General features: G+C 39.7%; 2 protein-coding genes across 3 annotated transcripts; one reads left to right on the top strand and one right to left on the bottom strand.

Annotated features, from left to right (window-relative positions):
• Positions 1–2,301: 2,301 nt before the first annotated feature.
• Positions 2,302–5,234, top strand: znf648 (zinc finger protein 648). Its single transcript, XM_085447994.1, has 2 exons — positions 2,302–2,380; positions 2,658–5,234. The coding sequence occupies exon 2, from the start codon at positions 2,658–2,660 to the stop codon at positions 4,122–4,124; it is 1,467 nt and encodes a 488-aa protein (XP_085304120.1). The 5' UTR covers positions 2,302–2,380; the 3' UTR covers positions 4,125–5,234.
• Positions 5,235–5,624: 390 nt separating this feature from the next.
• sec16b (SEC16 homolog B, endoplasmic reticulum export factor) lies at positions 5,625–21,243 on the bottom strand. 2 transcript variants are annotated; one of them, XM_085447992.1, is made up of 25 exons: positions 20,840–21,243; positions 20,487–20,765; positions 20,156–20,244; positions 19,956–20,058; positions 17,700–17,902; positions 17,473–17,624; positions 15,580–15,641; positions 15,318–15,456; positions 14,965–15,195; positions 14,435–14,532; positions 12,186–12,267; positions 11,968–12,085; positions 11,779–11,890; positions 11,507–11,612; positions 10,730–10,867; positions 10,521–10,634; positions 8,811–8,886; positions 8,572–8,731; positions 8,296–8,459; positions 8,164–8,192; positions 7,901–8,008; positions 7,718–7,813; positions 7,525–7,639; positions 7,167–7,210; positions 5,625–6,778 (listed from the first exon to the last, which is right to left on the bottom strand). In XM_085447992.1, the coding sequence occupies exons 2-24, from the start codon at positions 20,747–20,749 to the stop codon at positions 7,194–7,196; spliced, it is 2,775 nt and encodes a 924-aa protein (XP_085304118.1). In that variant the 5' UTR covers positions 20,750–20,765; positions 20,840–21,243; the 3' UTR covers positions 5,625–6,778; positions 7,167–7,193. The 2 variants fall into 2 exon arrangements, with proteins under 2 accessions (XP_085304118.1, XP_085304119.1); XM_085447993.1 differs by having other exon boundaries at positions 7,718–7,810.
• Between the last annotated feature and the right edge of the window lie 640 nt (positions 21,244–21,883).

Genomic DNA, 21,883 nt, shown 5'->3' with positions numbered 1-21,883 from the left:
GGGGTCTGGAAAAAACACAAACACAAAGTAAACTAACAAACCACAATCTTTTTACTCCCAACAGAGACTTCCTGGGTGATGCTCTTCATGCTGATTGTTAGTACAGCTTCGGCATCCGGGTTCACGTCACTGCAACCCACTTATGCAACATCCACCAAAGCTTTGTTATGACAGCTTCAAGTTGATACATATACAAAGAAAAAGAGTAATTACCAGTTTAACTCCTGATCTGATTTTAACATTATGTAGAGTTAGAGTTACTTTTTCAAACTTGGAACTTGATGAATAAACTTGAAATAAACTAAAAATGATGGTTTTCACAAAACTAAATGTTGGACAACACATAAATATGCACAACTCCAGAGATTATTTTCATTGTTCTTTTTGTTTTTTCTTTTAATTGTGATATCTATGAAATTGTCCTAAATTGGTGTATCAAATCATCCATTTGTACCTACTGTTCAACAAAGGGGGCAATATCCCTGAAAGCTTACGTGAGAAGACATGTACAGGTATTCTTGTGGTGGATATGTGTGGGAAACTGAAGCCAAAACTTTGTGTTGAGGTACAAACGAATGGAAAATGCAGCCTTGTAAAGGTGATTTGTTAAGGATCTGATTTCAATCTGTTCTCCTGGGAAAGTGCTCTGAGTGCAGACTACAACTGTCAATTTAATTAAGATTTAAGTTACTTAACACATGCAGGTTTAAATCCTGTCAGTCCCTATAGTGTAAAAAACAAAAACAAAAAAAACCACCATTAATCTGACAGGGAAAAATAGGAAAGCTCTGGAGGATTTTATCAGGGAGGGGAAAAACACGAGTTCTCAAAAATAATAAAGACATGTCCTACTATTGAGTATGAAAGAAATATTATTATATTTTGATTACAGGACAAGTGGATTCCCTTATTTCCTTTTCCATGATGACTCTGTTTACTGAATGGATATTTCGAGGCCATCTACTGGCAAAAAACTGGACTGCAACTTATTTATCACAAAAGCTGTACACAGTGTTCTCTAAACAAGGGGGGGGGGCACTAAGTTGAAGCCATTCTCCCATGTTGATTTTGTTAAGCATACCTCGGGCACATATAAGTATCCTTCAGAACTTCTGTTGTTTCGAAATCAACAAGATTCATCTGTTGATATATCCATAGATATTTTTTTTCATTCAGAGACTGAGCTGAAAACATCGTGTTCTTTTCTAAAGCAACACAGATGTCTACAATAAGATGCATTCTAAAATTCACCCTTTTTTCTCTTTTTCGTAGAGCTGGTGATTTTCCACAGTTTTGGCTTCTGACTTGGCAAAATATCAGGTGAACAGTGACATCTTGTGGTCGTTACCCCAAAATGCTCATGGACTTAAAATAGAGGTGAAAATAACTTTGCTGTGATCTGAAACACCGTCATCAATGTGATACTTTATAGACTTTTGGACAGTACGGTGCTCACTCTTAGATTATTACTAACGGTTAGAGTTTAACGGGGAATGAAAATATACTTGAATATTAGCTGTGCTGAAACGGTTAGTGTTGGTCAAATGTTTTCAGCTCAGTGTAATTATTTAACAAGCAAATGGTTTAAATTTCTGTCCGTCTCCACCTGACCTCATAATGCATTTAATTAAAATATCAATGCACTAGTCGCATACTTACAAATACGACCATTATTTTATACCCGTTCAAAAACAAAATATGTCACTCACTAATAGCAAGGGCGAGTAAACTTAAACTGAGCAAAAATGTTTCCAGGTCTGTGATATGTAATTTAAGTAGAGTGTTGCATTTTGTTTCTTCCTTGGCTTAAAGGTAATTTGAACGTTTCATTAACGCCCTACTGAGAGCGTAACCTAAATATCAATGCGCGGACGGCGGCACTAACTCACACATTATCAAAAACATTTTATTTTCTTCTTTTTTTGTTGTTGTTGTTGTTGTTTTTATTTCTATTTTTTAAAGCTGTTAAAACAAATTAATAAAAAGAAAAGAAAAAGAGTCAAAAAGAGTGTTGGTAAACTAAAAGTTAATTAAAAGTTAGTCTTTCCAGTTCAAGGATCCAACTTAAGCGAGTAAACTGTTAAAGTTTCCGACTTTCTACCGTCCAACGCAATCTGAAAGTCTCCGTCTGATGCAATTACTCAACAAGTCGTATGTAAAACGGGTGGCAAGTTCAGTGAGCGGAGGGTAAATTGAGCCCGGCTGTGAAGATATAATTGCTGCTGCTGACTTGCAGGATAGATGCTGACCTACAGAGGCTTGCTGCCAAACTCCGCCCGTTAACGCAACCGGACATCTCTCATAGAGTTATACTAGTACCCGGCCTAGTATATCTCCCAGGCATCTCCGGGATCTGACCTGCTCGCGTGGAGACTCCAGGGTAAGCTGCTCTATAAAACGATTTAATGTGTGAAATTACAAAATAATGAGTTGTTTTTATTTTTATAGTAATATAACGCTGCGGGAACACATAGTAAAGTTCTGGTGTCATATGACGAGCATGGTGTCAGAGCATGTGTGGGATATTTACATGATACTGGTGCATGCAGCAACAGCAGACTTGCTGCAGAAAGTCTGTGTGGCATCAGTTATGAGTAAAAAATAAATAAATAAATAATTCAAAACACATTTCTGACAAAATCAGTGTCATTCTGCAGATGTCTACTGGGACAGATGTTGACAAAAAAAGGAAAAGGAAAAGGAAGGGAAGTGTCACTCATTTTCCCCTGGATGGATACATCTTGAGTAACACTCACAGTGTGAATATAGAGTCTTCATTTGGCAGTAATGGTGTAAGAATGGAGCCATTCCCAGAGAGTAATGAGACTGGAATCCTTTATCTGAATCCTCAAACACCAAACTTCTCTCTTGTGGAGAGGTTTGCAGGGCTTTCACCGGGAGAAGAAACACCAATCCAGGATGAGCAAGAACACAAAGGGGCATCGCTACGATGCACTACATACACTAAGACCAATGAAATATGTAAACCAAATGACGTGCTCCAGGATGCTGTGACACAGAATGAAAGCATGTTCTTGAAACAATCCAAGAGCCAAAGTGATGTCTCAGACCAACAGAGGACATCTAAGCTAGAGTTAAGTAGTGAGGAATCTTCTCCAAGCGAAGGTGAGAATAAGACCAAACATCTGAATGTAAATAGTCCTTCACTTATGAAATTGCTTAAAAAGTGTAAAGACGACAAAATCCCTCGACTTTTGGTAGCAATGAAAAAACGCAATGGAGTTGACACTGACACAGAGGAACGTCCATTCAAATGCACGCACTGCCAATGGGCTTTCAAGAAGCTGTGCAACCTGCAGAGTCACTTACAAACACACACAGGCCTCAAGCCGCATGTATGTGATATATGTGGCAAGGCTTACTCTCATCAAGGCACGCTGCAGCAACACAAGCGTCTGCACACGGGTGAAAGACCGTATCACTGCCCCTTCTGTGTCAAAACCTATATCTGGTCCTCAGATTACCGTAAGCATATCCGTACACACACTGGTGAAAAGCCATACATCTGTGACACCTGCGGCAAGGATTTCATCCGCTCTTCAGACCTGCGGAAGCATGAGCGGAACATGCACACCAATGACAAGCCCTTCCCATGCACGCACTGCGGCAAGACCTTCAATAAACCCCTAGCTCTGAAGCGCCACGAGCGTAAGCACCTGGGAGAAAGACCCTTCTCCTGCCCCGACTGTGGGAAGAGGTTTGCCCTGGCTAGCCGCATGGCAGAGCACCAGAAAATCCACAGAGGAGTGCGTCCTTTTGTCTGCTCTGTGTGCTCCAAGTGTTTCACAAAGTCCTCCAACCTGACCGAGCATGAAGCCATTCACAGCGGAGTGCGGCCCCATAAGTGCACAGAATGTGGCGTGGCATTTGCCATGGCTTCCCGTCTTGTTCGTCACCAGTTCATACATAGTAAAGAGAAACCCCACAACTGCGTGGGCTGCAGCAAGAATTTTAGCCACCCAGCAAAACTGAAGCTTCATCAGGAGCAAAACTGTGCAGGGAGGATTTTTGTTTGCACAGAATGTGACAAATCTTTCCAGTGTTCCAGAAAACTTGCACAGCATGTGCAGAAACATGGGGACAAAAGTGTCGCAGCCTGTTAAAGACAAGAACTGTACATATCCATTACTGTGCTACAGCTGTTTCATTTCAGTTATTAAGGTCAAGAAACATTGGACGAAAGGTTATAGGGCACCACTTTACATATGCTAATGAGCAATATTTATTTAGAGTGCCACGAGCTTTAAATCTTCACTCTGTTTCCCCAGGGTGCTGGGTTCCCACGAGAATGTCTTGGGATAAAAATTACCGCCAGCACAGCACTGACACTGGAGCTGACAGTTTAATGGTGTGATATGAAACTCATTAAAAGAGCACTGAACCCTTTTTTAAAACTGTGAATGCACTGTAAATGTAATTAATGTTACCCACAATATAGCAGTTTTGCATTTAGGCATTTAGGCATTTTATCATACGACTTCTTCAATCATGCACTACAGCCATGAACTTTACAACACATTTCCCAAAGGAAGTGTGGAAATACATAAATGCACCACCACTCTGTAGCAACAGTGGCAGAAGCCAAACATACACTAGACATACCAGCTTCAAATGATAGGCAGCTTATTGTTCTTAACCCTTGCGAAGAATAATACAAATACAATTACAATATTTAAGTACTGCTCTTGAGTAGATAAGATTTTGCATCACTGATACTAAAAACATTACTGTGACAACATTAATAGACCAGTGCATTTGTAATCATTCAGGGAAGCTGGATTGCCAGTCAGTTACTGCTTACTCTTTTTGCTGATTTTGACTTTTTGGATGTGAATTTCACGTACTAGTACTTTGTATTCATAGTGCGCTTTATTTATTCAACTACAGCATTTGTCATGCTTACTTTTGTAGTTTAATTTCTATTTTACCAACAGAAATACACATAGTGAGAAAAATTGAGTTTGCCCGGATACAGAGTGTGATATTTTCTAAACACAGTAATAGCATTTATGATATTGTACTAGATGTCAGATTCCTATACGTTAGGTTTAAATGTATTTTAATCATGCATGCTGCCATCTTCTGAGTTTTGGTTCTTTGTAATCATATTGCTACATGTACAAGAAGCGTAGCATGTTTGGAGTTTATCAGTGAGTAAAAGTGAACTAGCATTTTACTGTGAATCCGAATCTCAATAAAGATTTTGTATAAGATGTCTGCCTGTTGAGGTTTTTTTATTTGTTTATTTTCCAATTATCAAAATATGTAACTTTGTTCGAAATATATTAGGTTCTAGTATAGTCTCATCTGGATGCCATTTTAAGCAGTCTTTCATAAATCCACTCTGATAATTTGTATAGTGACACTTTATTGGCAGGACGTATGCCGTAGTTCACATGCTGCTCATCTGCATGTGTGTGTTTGTTTGTGCGTGTGTTGAATTCAAGGCCAGCGTGTGCCACTCATTCTTGGCTACTGCAGACTAATCGTAAAAGGAGACGGCACCTGCCGTGTTGTCACTTGCTCTACATTAATTGAGAGGCTCTGTCGGGAATTGCAGCTATTTCTTGGCAAGATGTAATTATTCAATATGTGACTATTAACATGACTGCAGATACAGCTTTTAATAATACTTTCCTCTGCTGCGAGAATCTGCTGAAAAGCTAGAGAATAAACACATTTCATGTGGTCGTATAGAGGTACAAAAACACAATACATTGAAACTTAAAGTCAAATGACTTAACAACATCCCAGTTACATCCAAACATGTTTACACGGTGACACAGAAATAAAAAAGGTCAATCTAAAATCAATTACAAGAGTATATATTACTGTTTTTTATATACAATTTAAAGAGCAGTGTGTAAAATCAACCTTTTATATGCTGAGCTCCATTTCATTACAAATAAGTCATCAGCACATAAACAGTTTGGTCCTGGAAGCGTCTGCTCTCTGGTGGGTGTAGAGGCTGTAAGAGGGTACTGGGTATTTGGCTGGTAGAGGTCTTCCCTGAGCTATCCTCCCCTCTCTCGCCATGTGGTATCATCAATCTTGGCAGTATGACAACATGAGAAGACACTATTCCAATTTTATTTTCAGCATTTATTTTCTGTCCCGTGTGCAATTTAAAATACAACTGTTGCACTTTTCAGATGACAGAAAATAATCAAGTACTGCCCATGATGTGGTACAGCTCTGCAAAGCTGGGCTACAAATTATGCTTAAAAAGCTTCTGTGACCACAGCATTTATTAGTGTGCGTCTTATTTCTGTTTTAAAACAGTGGTTGGAGCATAGATAATATAACTGCAGTGGTATATGTGTGTATATCTTTAAATATTTTCCACGCTTATATTTAGCTGGATATTTAATTGCAGCATATAGCACAGATGATCGTGGCATAGTGATCACAGTTACACCAACATTTTTTGCCACAGTAGAACTTCAGCCCCAGTGTTGCTGGCGTGATTGCTCTGAGTTAAGCTATCCCTTTCCCAAGATATGTACTGCGTCTGCTGGTAATTTCCCCTAAGTCAGCTTTTAGAACACACCTCAGCTGTTTTTGTCACTGCAATATGAGTTGATATCCAAGTCGATGCAGAGTATTCCTGTAACTAACAAGGAACATCATGGTTTGCAAGCTCTAGGATTTTAAAGGGCATTACTAAAAAAGAACTAGTGAGCGGTATGCATCTTACAGTACACGACATGTGGTGTGACATTGTGATATCCTCACTTTTGGTGCAAGACGCATGACCCTGCAAACAGAACATGTTTAGTTAATGTGAATCCGTAAAGAATTATAAAGAATCAATATGCTTATCTTTAACCTCCTAAGACCCGAACTCTTCCACGACATGCATTTTTAATTTCTCTTTGATATTTGGGCATATTGGGGCCAGATGAATGTAAAAACAAAGAATTACCTGATTTTTTTTTAACCTTATTTTTGTTTTTAAGAAAATTAAGAGCCACATCTGAGGATATTCATTTAAAATTTTGATAGAACAGTAGCAGTATAATGCCCTCGTAAGTGGATATCAGGCCCATGTAGAGCAAAATTGAGTATTTTAGTCTAAATAACCCAAAATGTGATGTCCACATATGTGGACGGCAGGTCCTAGGAGCTTAAGTAACGTCATTTACCTGTGACAGAGGTGAGTCTCACGGTTTCTAACCCAGCTGCTGGCCTATAGTGAAGACATGGGTATTTAAAGAAAATGCTCACATTTGTAGAGTTAAATGGAGGTAAAATGTCCTCAGTAACAGCCGAAACACTTGCAATGTTTTAAGTTTCTGCACTAAAAAAAATCCAAGCGGTGTCCATCATGACTGTAATATATGAAACTGGACACGCTAGCTAAGACACTCATTGACCTCAGAACATACAATAAGAATGTGGAAGCTGACAACATGTTTATGTTGAAATCTATTATTAAAATAGTGATAAGTGACTAACACTGACACAGAGCCAGAATATTATGTAACTGATCACGTGACCCACCTGCTTTCCGTGAGAATGGATTAATCCCAGCAGTGGAAGACTGTGGTGGAAACGTGCCAGGAGGGATACTGGCAGGCGGTGGAGGAGGACAGACGTCAGCAGATGGCGAAAAGTCCTGTAACATACACAGCGATTAGTATCATTAAATGAAAACTGAGATCACATCTGAGCTCATAGTATGCTTGATACTTACTGTGTGAGCTGGGCCTCCCTGCTCTGAAGCCTCTTTTTGGACCACTTTAGGTTTTGACTTGAACCAGCCACTGAACCATCCTTTCTTTGTGTTCTGCTTTTAACACAGAACAAAGTGTGATGCATGTAAACTAATTCTAATGTCACTGAAAGCTGTGTGACATATGATAGGCAGCCCACCCACCTGTTTAGGAGGCTCAGTGGTGTCCTCAGAAGCTTTCAATCCTTGAGGGACAATCTGCTCGACTTGTCCCGGCTGACCGAAGTTCGTCTCAATCATCTGACCGTGTATCTTCAAAGGCAAATAAAGGCAAACATTTTAACTTATAAGCAGCACTAATCAATGCACAGCACAATACATTTGAATGTAATCTTTAAAATTATGCTTATGCGATAAATAAATCAAAGCGAAAAGTTGCCAGTGGAATATTAAAATGCATTTCTCACCATCCCTGCTCCAGAGGATGCTCCGGCCCCTGTAAAAGCAATAAAAAGAAAATGTCACACTGACTCACCGCGGGCCATAGTAAATACCCGAACAGAGAAGGGAATGATTGCTGTCTAACATTAGAGTCTCACCCTCTGCTATTGCTGGCAGATTATTTGGAGGACAATGTTGTGAGGCACTTTTGACTTCACCACTATCTGTGTTATGATAACTGAAGTTCTGGCTTGGAGCCACTGTGGGCACTGAGGGAGTATAGGCCACTGTTACTGGTGTAGCTGGGCAGTGGGCCTGTGGCCTAGACAAAGAGGCAGAGAGAGATCAGTGACATAATAGACTCTGTCAGGACTCAGTTACACATATCAAGTAAGAGTGTTGTCTGTGTGAAAGAAAAAGTAAATGAGGCACACCAGTCCTGAGCTGCTCCCATGCCCCATGACCTCACTGCCATTTCCTCAGTGTCTCCTCCATCTTCATGCAATATGCTTTCTTGGTCCTCATGTCCTCTATAATAAAGGAGTTCAGGCTCAGGACTCTGAATGCCGTGGCTCAAATCATCTAAATCTGATTCTGCATAGGGAAAAAAAGCATTTTATTAAGGTATACTTCTGCTCTACAGTGTGAAAAAAGCTACACAATGCAAAGTTACCTGAGGGCATTTCATGTGACATAACAGTATTCCCAGGAGCTGGCTGGTATGCTTCAGTAGAGTCGACAGTTCCAGTCTAATAAAGATAACACCATATTAGTTACAGAGTTTAAGTTCCATTACAGCTATGTTAGCAGTGTGAGTTTGTACCGTGTACACTCCACAGATGCTAATATTTCCCAAGTACAACATTTACCATGTGATGAAATTAATTTGACAGTCATTTTGTTATAAAGCCAAAATGACAATAGTTAAAAAGAAGTGAAATATTGGTGGTGCTAGACGAAAGGAGCTAGAGCTGTCTTTGCAAAATTCAGAAGCAACCATTCAATATGTTCATCTTATGTCAAACTTGTCATCATAGGCTACAGTGCCTGGGATCCCTGCATGTCTGTACCAAATTTCATGGTAATCCATCCAATAGCTGCTGAGATATTTTAGTTCGCTCTACAGTAGAGGAGCAACCACCAGATGGGATAACATTACCAACTCTACTGACACAGTAACATGACTAAAAAAGCTTTGCTACACAACTGGCATAACCAATATTCAATACATTTTATAATGATTAATAATTATTATTTTTAGTAGCATAATCAGCCCTGAATGTTTACATAAATATGGAAACTGAAGCAATTTAAGGGACCATTTTTATTCCTTTAAAATCTATTAAAGTAGTTTTTTTTCTTATTAATGAGTAAGTAAAGGGATTTGAAATGTAGAGAAAGATATAATGAAAATATTTAGCGGTCTATCATAAATGGCTGTGAGGCAGGATATGAACCCAATACGCTGGATTCAGGAAATGGAACATGAACTCAAAAAACAGCTCTAATGGTGAAGTCTTCAATTCACAGCTGTAACCAGGAATCAAAAACCTACGAATCTAGGGTAAAATTCAGAACAATGGAGCACATAACCGAGAGTAAAGCAGGAACCGCAGGAACCACAGAAAGCATGGAGCAGAGGAGCACATAACACTGAGAAAGGACACAAAAAAGGGCAAGAGGAGACTTGAGTTATAAATACACACAAGGTACTTAGATAGATGGGAAACACCAGGGAACACAGCTGGAACTAATCAGGGAAATTAGACTCAGGAAAGTAAAACTGAACACTAAACACGTAGGGCAAAGGTTAACAAAATGAACCAGGAAATAACTAAGGGAGGCAGGAATACACAGAGACCCTAACCAAACCTAAACATGAAAAAACTAGATGTGAAATCAGAATTTTGAAATAAAATAAAAAGAAACCAAGAAACACTTTAATTAAAAAAAAAAGGTATCCCAGACCCAGGGACCATGACACAACCATCAGAACAATGATGATTTGCGAGCCTAATTCATGAAACAACTTCCTACTACTTATTTTTATATCACAGGAACGCAACAGTAACTTATGTGTGCAAATAATACCACTGATATCTGAAAAAATATGCCTCACTTACCGTTTTGATTAGGTACCTCGTATCACTCCTGTTCAAGGTGTGATGAGGGAAAAATGTGCACAATAAAATCACAAGTCACTTGTGAGCAGTTGTGATTGCTGACAGTGCTGAACTGATGCTAAGCTAAATTAGAAACCCTCATATATCATACATTTCCTCCACGATTTAATTCTTCCTTGTACAGCAGTGACAACGGAGACATTTCCTCTCACACACAGGTAAACATAGTATGATGTGAAAAGACTGAAGAACCTGATCACCTGTAAACTGTGGTGCCTAGCACGTAGGTGCTTCAGCCAATCAGGTTCTTGCCCGTCTCTATGGAGCCCTGCTTCACTGAACTGACCCTCTGAGTATCTCAGTCTGTCTGACAGCTGCAAGAAAAACATACATACAGTATAACCATTGTGTCGTAATTGAACAGATCACTGATAGTTAGTCAGATGTGTAAGACAACCTGTAGGTTTACCTTGACGACTTCACCAGTCAGCACAAAGAAAGGCTCCTGATGCCTGAGGATCGCCTGTCCGACCACCTCACAATAATCAAAGGCCTGAGATGAAAGCCCACAGTCCAACAGACGATTGGCGTACAGGAACTTATACACCTGACCAAAATACAACAATAACCACAGTCATGCATTTATTGCAGATTTAATGGTAATGATTCCAAATATTTAAGTCTTTGCTAAGGGTTGTTTGATCTAATGCAGTGAGTCTAAAATAGTGTCCAGAGATACAAAAGATGGGCAAAGTTTTGCCGGCAATCTTTATCCTTCAAGATCAGGTCCTCTACCAGAGGTCTAGGACTTGAGGGTCCCAAGCAGTATCTTTGCTGTTCCTAGGACTGCGATCTTCTGGACAGAGATCTTGGAAGTTGTTCCTGGGATTTGCTGGAGCCTCTCAACTAGCTTGGGGGTCACTGCACCAAGTGCTCCAATTACCACTGTTACCTTCACCTTCCAGATGTTCTCAAGGACCATACATTGCAACAAAAAGATATTCTGATTCTGAATGAAATGTTAATGTATTATCTTCCTGTATTGAATCCAAACTAGAAACCTTTTGTTAAACTGTGTAAAAGTGTCTAATAAATTGATGGGGGGAAATGTATTCTATGTGCTAGTGGAGCTGTGTTATAATGGAAAAATGTTAGATGTTAGATGACACAGAGAATATTCGGTGCCTTTAAATTTGATATTTCCATTTGGTACACCATTAACACAAAAAATATAAGTAGCACCCACTTGAAAGGAGGGTATTGAAAAGCTTTTGTTCCCAAGAGTCTGGCAATACTCATATAGTTCAGTGCACTGGATGGCAGTGTTTGTGGCAAAGCACTCAAACAATTTCCTAGAGGAAATAAAAACAGACAAATTCAAAGCAAAGAGCTGACAGAAATTAAGATCAAAATAAGACATGCACGTGTTTCAGCAGAAAATTAAGCTTGTGCTGTCAGTATAACCAGATGAACAGCACTTGGACTGATGAATGGCAGCAAGTCTGAATCACAGCTCACCTGTGGCTGCTGCCTAGAAGTGCCAGTCTCTCAGCCTTCTGTGTAAACACCCCGAAGGGAACACTGGCTGTCAAGTAGCACACATGGGCAGCATGTATGAGGCCTCTGGAGGCTGCACAGGGAAAAGCAACACACATCAGTTTGTATGTGTGTGCATGACAACCTGTCAGTCAGTCGGTGTATCAGTACCGAGTGTATCTCCCATGGTGACGATGGCCTTCTGTTGGATGGCTGGATCTCCTGTCTCATTGGAGAGCATAACAGCCAGATGGGGCCTCCAGTCTCCCCATTTTTCATTTCCACAGCACTGAGCACAGAAAATCACTATTAAACCTTAGTAATAAGATACAGGCTATAGCATAAGCTTGTCTTCATATAAGAGTTTTGTTAGGTTCTGGATATTTTACCGTGGCTGCAGCAGGAATTCTCCCAGAACGCAGCTGGAAGAGAGTCTGGAGGGGATCACTGGGCGTTAGCTGGCCTGTGAACCTGCCAACAGAGCAGCCTGTGTCACTGCACGTCTTAAGCAAGGCTTTACAAAAACAGGAACTATCCCATTTAAAGTGCATCTGTTCTGCTAGTATGCACACAAGTGAAACACCACACTGATAGCTCAGATTCTGCCCCTCTTGTCAATTACAAATCAAAATCAGTCTGCCTATCTGCCAGCCTTCTCCCCAGACATTCCTCTACTGACAACCTGCTGCTGGGCTGCTGAGACATACCACTTAGTCTGTACAAATAGTCTGTAAAAACTAGACTGGGTTACATGATAAATAGCTCACGGGAGTTTAATGAGAATATCTGTATTATAATGATTTCTGTTTATTACTGTTAATGAAAACTAAACAAAAAAGAAAACTAGAAATAAATGATTTTAATTACGAGGCTTTGGTACCGATTTTTAGTGTATGAGGGAAAGCCAACTGTTCTTCTCTAATACGTTTGGTGAACTTTTCAAACGTTTCCACTGACAAACAGCACCTATATTGTCATTAATTAGTTAGTAAATAAAAATGACAGTGAAACTAAAAAAACAACAAAAAAACTAAACATTTTGAAAACAATTAAAACCAACCAGCGCGGTTAGACACACACACTCTGAAACTCTGAAAAATAGCTGACGCTCAAATTAATTGAAACAAAAATATAAAACAAAAAAATTAATGCAATATGGTGCAAAAGCCAAACGGAGTATTTATGGCAAACTGAGTTTGTACAATTATAATGATCTTCAAAGTTAATATCAGGCATGAATATCTTTATTTTTCAAAACAACCTAAACCCCCTTAAGCAGCTTTCTCATAATTTCTTTAGGTAGTCTTCAGGAATACTTCTCCAGGCTTTTTGAGGGACACTCAAAGCTCTTCTTTGGAAGGTTGATGGCTTCTGCTTCATGACAGAACCTCCACTGTGTTTTCAGAATGGTGGTAGATACTCACTACAAGACTTGTTGCCACTGATTGTCAGTCCATGTTTTGATTAATTTAGCATAGTGGAATGGCTCATCCAGTGGGATCAATTCTAGGGAAGCTTCAGTAGATAGATCAAATGAAGTGACAGATGTAATTCTGAGGTACACTTTCAGCTCTTTGCTGGATTTCTCCCCCTATTTCTAAAGGATATTGCTTTCAGATGCTGCTTCATCTGCTGTAGATTTTAGGGCTGCTACACCTTATTTTATCCCCCCTTTGTCAAGTTTCCCGTTTTCATTTTTTAGGATATGTGCCAGGTTTTTGATTAAATGCTCTATAGGAATCACCTTGCTGGGACAAAAATATATTATATGCCTGTGAAACTGTGTTTTCTTCAGTGTCCTTTATAGATTCAACTACATAAATGGGAATAATTTAAACCTTTGCGACAGGCTGCTGGTGACAAAGTGATTAAAGAAATCATTTAAGATTGGTTATTTGCTAAGTTTTCTGCTATGTGTAGACACAAGACTGGTTCATCTCTTGAGTTCGGTGCCTTGTTATGTTTGAATGAGTCATAGGTCAGTGTTAAATGTGTTAAAAAGAAACAATCTCAAAAATGGACAGTTCAGGACCACGACTGGACTGAACTGGACTGAAAATGAGTGAAAAGCAGTCAATGTCCAACGAAAAAACTTTGAAAGACCTTCAGAAAGCCTGGAGAACTATTGCTCAAGACCACTCCAAGTCTAGTTTCCTGTTCTGGAAGCAGAATATGTAACCTCTACTTTTAAAAAATAACCTTCTCATCACTACTCCTAATCTTAGCTGTCCTTGCGCCTAAAGGCAGGAAAGTCTGGGTACTCACTGTGATTGCTTTCAGCAAAAACAATCAGATCTCATTTTAAAATATTTCTATCTAGCATATCAGATCACTAAGGTACTGTTGGACAAATGAAAAACCTCTTGGGAGTGCTAGAGGAAGTTACTGGAACATCAAAGTTTCTATTTTTCATCCTCTGAGGATTTGAAAGTCCACATTTTGTGGAAATATATCAAATAATTTGAGTCTGGACCAAAATGGACCGACAGGAACATTTCTCACACTTCCTAGTAGTGCTAACGCAAGTGTGAAGGAAGCCATAAATATCTAAGTTTAGCAATTCTTGACAAATTACCACATAGAGCTGTGTGCTGATTTCTCTCAGCTGTCACGTCTCAGAGGCCATGAGTTTTCTCACCTGTTCAGTACAGTCATATAGGACCTGTTGTCCATTTTGCTGGCCAGAAAAAGTGCATGTCCCCACAGGCCGCTGGTCATAGCCGACTCCAGGGCCTCCTGAAAACCACATATGAAAGATAGAGACTGAGCTACAGTACACAGTACAGACTGATTAATATTTGATTATTTTATCCTGACTAAATGTGACTGACTAAATTCTTGCATATATACACATGAATTTAACTTGATTAGCTTCATTTTATGCTAATTTATATATTTACTCCAGAGCATCCCAGAGGAAACATTGTAAATTTGCATTCATTATACAATATCATATTACCTGTTGCTCTAAAGAGGTCTCTATAATGTTTCACGCAAAATCAAACATTAGAGAAAAGTGCAGAGGATTAAAACTAAAATCATGTCTCATGGTCACATTAATTTATCTTGGCTCTGTGCAGTGGGCCTGACGTCTTTTGAAGCCACTAGAGTTAAATGCTAGACTTGTCAGCAGCTGTTAAAAAGCTAATTCAAGGTGAATGTGGAGACCTTCTTTCTTCCAGCCAGCAGTAGTTGAGTGTAGGTCTGCAGGCCCTTCTCAGAGTTCTCTGAGCTAAAGCTGCTCCGGTTTCCTGTGAGCAGGTCGTCTCCTTTGCAAGGTGGTGCTTCAGCAGTTGTATCCTCATTGAAGTCAATAAGCGTGGGGGCATCTGATGGGCAGCTTCCATCTGAATGTGAGTCCTGCATCAGCAACTCTGCGATATCTGACCCGACTATTTGCTGAAATACCAAAATACAGTGACAACTGTATCAAAAATAATCACAATAATTGCCCTGATGTCTCTCTGATGGCAATGTGATCCCTCTACATACTGTGTAATGCCAACACATAATCCACTTACTCCATTCTGTCTGCAGAGCAATATCAGAATATTCCACAAAAGGGCAGCAGAGCTTTTATCTTGCAGTTTGTTGTCCCTCGTGCAGGCGCCTGCCATCTGGTGGGCAAACTCTATAGCATCCACTTTGTGCAAATCCTCCCTTCAGTAAAATATACATAACATTCAAACATGGAAGTCTCACAAGTCTAATAATAATCCTAGATCTGGCATACAGCTGAATGCAGTTTGTTATTGTCAGAATTACAAAACCAAAGACTATTACCTGGTTAAAGGCCCTGGGAAGCTTCTCATTTCATGCTGCTCCTGTGTCTCACTTAGAATAACCTATGTACATTTAAAGACAAAAATAATGTCTTGAAACCTTACTGGAAACATTACTGCTAATGTTTTATTGTAAGGGCCAATTTACTCTCCTGTAGCTGTAAATTATAAAGGTATTTCTAAAACAAAAATAAAATAAAAGCCCATTTCTGCAAGATTTACTATTTAGTACAGAAAACTGGATAGTATTAACTACTGTAGTTACTAACGTACCTAGTGGTTATATTTAAGATTATAAGGTGTCAGTCTGCTGAACCAGAACCCCAATACAGGAAGTCTGGATCAGCCCTCTGTGTTAAAAAAAAAAAAAAGAAAAAAAGTCCAGCCTCTGACCCCGAGTATTACCCAGCAGGCTAAATTTCATGGGGAAGCATTTAACTGTTTGTAGACTCATATCCACTGTTTTACTATAACTTTTAGTAAAAATAAAAATAAAAATTAAAAATTAAAAAATTAAAACACTAGAGGTACATTTGAAGAGAAAAATCCTCCATCAAGACTTATTCTCCCATGTGCAGTTTCAAAACATGGATTTATACTGATACTGACAGCAGACAAAACAGAACTAAAACCATGGTGGACAAAATGTGCCACATCGAGTAGAAATATAAAACATATATTTGTAGCTACTGAGTAGTGGAAAACTTAAAACCAATGTGCAGGAAAGACCTCAACAAATCAATATTCACCAATTAATAACCCTAACTACTCTGTGACATAAATATTTTCAAACTCAAAGAGTTTTTAGGTTTCCAAGAAACCATTATACATGCTGTGTTACACGTTTCAGGGGAATACAAAGCAACAACAGAAAAAATAATGTATTCTGTATTAGGGCTGTGCAATATGACCAAAATATCATATCCTTATATTAAGACATCTACCGTCCGATAACGATATAAATCACAAAAATGTAACATTTTCTGTAAATTCTGTGAATCTCGGGCAGCTCGACTTGCGTTAAGTGTTTCCAGCTAGGCGTCGTGTACCTGGAGTTGAGTGTTTTAAGAAACGATACATTTTTAGACATAAGTTGTAACGGCCGCCGTTTTCTTTGTGAGTATTTATTACACAGCGTGCTGCGGGGAAAAGCCTGTTCTAACGTTTGAGTCTAAGGTTTATTTTTTAGCACCTGACGGCTCTTTTTTTGCTTCTCATCCGTAAACACTCTGCATCCTTCACGTGATTCAGTTTATTTTGAAAAGTCTCAACAGGATCTTGAGCTTTATTGTGAAAGGCTTATGTGGACCAAGCGGACACGCGATGGTGTTACCGTCGTTGTTGCTAACGACAAGGCATAAAAACAAACGCTTGTCTGTCTGTAGTGTGGTTATATTAAATGTAAGAGAAAGAGAGAACTTTAAGAAATTAATATAGCCACTACAGTGACCATCAAAACGATGAAAAAAATATTGCCATAAACAGTTTATTTTGCGACACCACGAAACAAACAGTAGCGTAAAATGAAACATAGACATTTTTATATCGTCATCCGATATATATCGGTATATCGAACAGCCCTATTCTGTATGTATTTATTTATTTTATTTGTTATGGACCCATGTGTTTCTTTAATAAAGGGAAATTAAATTAAACAAATGACATTGCATGAAATATTAATGTTAATGGCTTAATTATCACTGACATGAGCAAAATAATTGTGGATTTGTGAAATCCTTTCCAACAGACCCAAATCAATCCTATTAGTCTGACTATAGTATACCTTTAGGACCCTTAAGGTCCATGAGAGTGCTATAATTTTCATCTGGTAAAAGATTAGTAGTATCCTCCATGAAAATCGGTTGCTTTTTTTAAACAACTTGACTGAACCTACCTCCAGACTGTGGATTTCCAGGTGGCTGACATTCTCCTGTGCTGACAAGCCTGTAGTGACCCGAATCAGTTGACCCGCAGGCCCAAAACTGATAACAGCATGAGGGATCGAGTACTTCAGAGGAGCTGACATCTGATGCACATGTGCTTGGTCTGAGAAAATACAAAGCTTTAAAAAAAGAGGCATAAGCAGAGACAATGTGGACGTGAGAGGAACTGCGTGCTCACCTCCATAGGGTTGAGGGGCAGCATCACTGTGTTCGGCTCCATTCATGTACTGACTCAGCTCATAGCTGCTGGAAGATAACCCTGAGTTTTTGGAGCTTTCTAATGTCCCAAGGTAAAAAGAGGAAATCTCTTCATTGTCTCTGGAGGGATTGTCCTCAAAGTCATTGAGGTAATGCTGAGAGCTGTCTCTCACCTGGTTGTACCTGGAAGAAATGCATTTTCATGTGCATTGCTTTCTTCTTCACTGCGAGAACACATAGCAGTTAAGTCTATGCTGTATTCGTGTGACTTTCTTGCTCACAGAATTTGCAGTGATTATTAGACAGACAGTAATGCAGGAAGTATGTTTGTTTTTTAATAAATATTTAGGCATTAATTGTTTATACAGGGAGTGCAGAATTATTAGGCAAGTTGTATTTTTGAGGAATAATTTTATTATTGAACAATAGCCATGTTCTCAATGAACCCAAAAAACTCATTAATATCAAAGCTGAATGTTTTTGGAAGTAGTTTGTAGTTTGTTTTTAGTTTTAGCTATTTTAGGGGGATATCTGTGTGTGCAGGTGACTATTACTGTGCATAATTATTAGGCAACTTAACAAAAAACAAATATATACCCATTTCAATTATTTATTTTTACCAGTGACACCAATATAACATCTCCACATTCACAAATATACATTTCTGACATTCAAAAACAAAACAAAAACAAATCAGCGACCAATATAGCCACCTTTCTTTGCAAGGACACTCAAAAGCCTGCCATCCATGGATTCTGTCAGTGTTTTGATCTGTTCACCATCAACATTGCGTGCAGCAGCAACCACAGCCTCCCAGACACTGTTCAGAGAGGTGTACTCCTTGTAAATCTGACATTTGATGATGGACCACAGGTTCTCAATGGGGTTCAGATCAGGTGAACAAGGAGGCCATGTCATTAGTTTGTCTTCTTTTATACCCTTTCTTGCCAGCCACGCTGTGGAGTACTTGGACGCGTGTGATGGAGCATTGTCCTGCATGAAAATCATGTTTTTCTTGAAGGATGCAGACTTCTTCCTGTACCACTGCTTGAAGAAGGTGTCTTCCAGAAACTGGCAGTAGGACTGGGAGTTGAGCTTGACTCCATCCTCAACCCGAAAAGGCCCCACAAGCTCATCTTTGATGATACCAGCCCAAACCAGTACTCCACCTCCACCTTGCTGGCGTCTGAGTCGGACTGGAGCTCTCTGCCCTTTACCAATCCAGCCACGGGCCCGTCCATCTGGCCCATCAAGACTCACTCTCATTTCATCAGTCCATAAAACCTTAGAAAAATCAGTCTTGAGATATTTCTTGGCCCAGTCTTGACGTTTCAGCTTGTGTGTCTTGTTCAGTGGTGGTCGTCTTTCAGCCTTTCTTACCTTGGCCATGTCTCTGAGTATTGCACACCTTGTGCTTTTGGGCGCTCCAGTGATGTTGCAGCTCTGAAATATGGCCAAACTGGTGGCAAGTGGCATCTTGGCAGCTGCACGCTTGACTTTTCTCAGTTCATGGGCAGTTATTTTGCGCCTTGGTTTTTCCACACGCTTCTTGCGACCCTGTTGACTATTTTGAATGAAACGCTTGATTGTTTGATGATCACGCTTCAGAAGCTCTGCAATTTTGAGACTGCTGCATCCCTCTGCAAGATATCTCACTATTTTTGACTTTTCTGAGCCTGTCAAGTCCTTCTTTTGACCCATTTTGCCAAAGGAAAGGACGTTGCCTAATAATTATGCAATCCTGATATAGGGTGTTGATGTCATTAGACCACACCCCTTCTCATTACAGAGATGCACATCACCTAATATGCTTAATTGGTAGTAGGCTTTCGAGCCTATACAGCTTGGAGTAAGACAACATGCATGAAGAGGATGATGTGGACAAAATACTCATTTGCCTAATAATTCTGCACTCCCTGTACTTGCCTGTTTGTTGATTTCTTGTGTACACATTCTCCTCTAGCTTATTTCTACACTCACTCTTGATCAAGAGTGACCATCTATCACCACAACATATTATACTGAAACCCCAACATTATAGGTTTTCTTTTACTTTTTATTGTTTCTTCTTTTTTGTTTTTATTAAACCCTCCATACAAACTTTGTAGTGCTAGAGAACCGTTTAACCTGTCAACATTTCTGGATGTACCTCTCTCTTTTGTGCAGGTATCATTTTCACAGTATCATCAGATAGCAAAGGCACTGGCTTTGATAGAAGTAGAGTGCACTGACCCACCTGTACTCCTGAGCATTCACGCTTCCTAGTTGTTCTTGGTTGTGTGCCCTGTCATGGTACCGATCTGCTCTCCATGGTTCTTGAGGACCCCACTGGCCACCATCTTAAAAAACAGCGTTACACATCATCCCATCTCTCTTATACAGAGAGTAGAAGATGACTTTAAAAAAAAAAAGCTTGGCTGTTTTGTATCACTACACCTTGTCGTCCATGCTGCCCTCTGTAGTCATAACAACCATAGCTGTCTCTGTAGTCCCAGTGGCTGTAAGGTGGATAGTCATAACCATGCCTGAAAATAAAGGAGAATCTTAATGAAGTCATTACATTTCCATCATCTGTGATGCACTGCATATCCCAGCATGCACTGTTAGCAAGGACAGAAAGCTACACTAAGCTTAGTGTTGGAACCAGGCTTCTTTTACCAACTGTTGTGCAACTTTTATCCTACATTGCATTCACAAACACACTAATAATACCCAAATAATAACTCCAGCTTAGTAGCCAGTTGGGGTCACTTGTAACTGTACAAACCTGGACAGAGGTCTTTGGTGCTCAGGTCCATACCCATACTGATACTGCTGACTGTTGTATGGATAAAAGTCAGGTGTAGGCAGAGGGAAATGAACATTGTAACGGGCATCAGGATGGCCCCAGTGCCTGTCCCTCTCTCTGAGGTCCGGAGGTGGATAGAGCTGGTCCCTTTCCTGCTGAGAGTGGCTGGTGTATCCCTCTCTGTCTTTTGTTCTGTGGGAATGACGGCCTGAGTCCGGCCAGTAGTGACCTCTGTGATCCATGATGACCCTTTAACACCTGCGGTAAAAAATGGGAAATGTCTGCAATCATTAATTCGCAGGAAGAAAGTTGCAAACGTTTGTTATACTTACAGCTCACACATCCCAGCCACAGTCAAAGTACATCCACAAATGCCACATCACTCCATGGGAAACTCACAACATGAGCTGATAACAAATCGGTATGATAACAAGAGGATAAAGTTCACAAAATACTGTGACCCATAAAAAATGTCGTCTCGGTGCTCTGGAGGTGAAATCAGAGTAAATCCAAGTGCGAGGAATATATATATATATATATATTACCATAGTATAGTTACATATTAAACAGATTAAAAAGCACACATAAGCGGCGCACATTCCTTGATCGCCGTTGTGTTTGCATTGTGTATCTCAGTGATCTGAAGGTAAACAGTGGAGCACGCCCTGAAGAGTTTGACAGCTGCTGTTCCAGGAGGCTGTAAAAGAGGAAATCACGCTCATCCTCGGGATAATCACAATAAAAACTAAACTGACCTTCTGGTCTACGTCAGCACAACATGACAAACCGTGCCTTCGACTGTAGGTTGCATGTGCAGAAAAAAGCGCAACTTGCCACGTTGCCGGTCGGCAGGATGCAGATGACGGTCAGCTGGTCTCCGATCAGATTTAGTTTTCGAGACAGCGAAAGCGTCAGAGCCCAACGTTTTTTCACAGTTTAAAAAAAGTACACATTACTTACCAGCAGAGGCGCTATATCCCACATTTCCTTTCATTCAAGTCATATATTTACATCTTCCATCACATGGTGCTGCAGATGTGTAGGCTGCACATCCATGACGCGAATCTCGCGCTCTATCACACCCCGTTTGATTGCGATCTGGTGACTGTGGTGGTCATTAAAGTGCAGTGAACTTACTGTCATGTTCAAGAAACCATTGTAAAATTATTAGACATTTTTATATTGAAGCCAGAAACTACTTTGCACCGTAAAACGAAATCACTAAAGGTTAATGTTTTAAATCTGTATTTGTAAAAACACATGAATGCATTTGGGGTCTATTTGTTAAAATGAATATTTACTGGGGATTTTTTTTTTTTTTTGCAAATGTTCATAGAAGCTATGACATGTTACTTTGTTTCACCGTGTGGAAGTGA

This window comes from Copadichromis virginalis, linkage group LG23, assembly GCF_057382275.1.
Source record: "Copadichromis virginalis isolate Kocher_CV1m ecotype Utaka linkage group LG23, C_Virginalis_male_GT1.1, whole genome shotgun sequence".
In the NCBI taxonomy this organism is placed as follows: domain Eukaryota; kingdom Metazoa; phylum Chordata; class Actinopteri; order Cichliformes; family Cichlidae; genus Copadichromis; species Copadichromis virginalis.
Note: the sequence above shows the minus strand (reverse complement) of the source record. Positions and strands in the feature narration are given on the sequence as shown.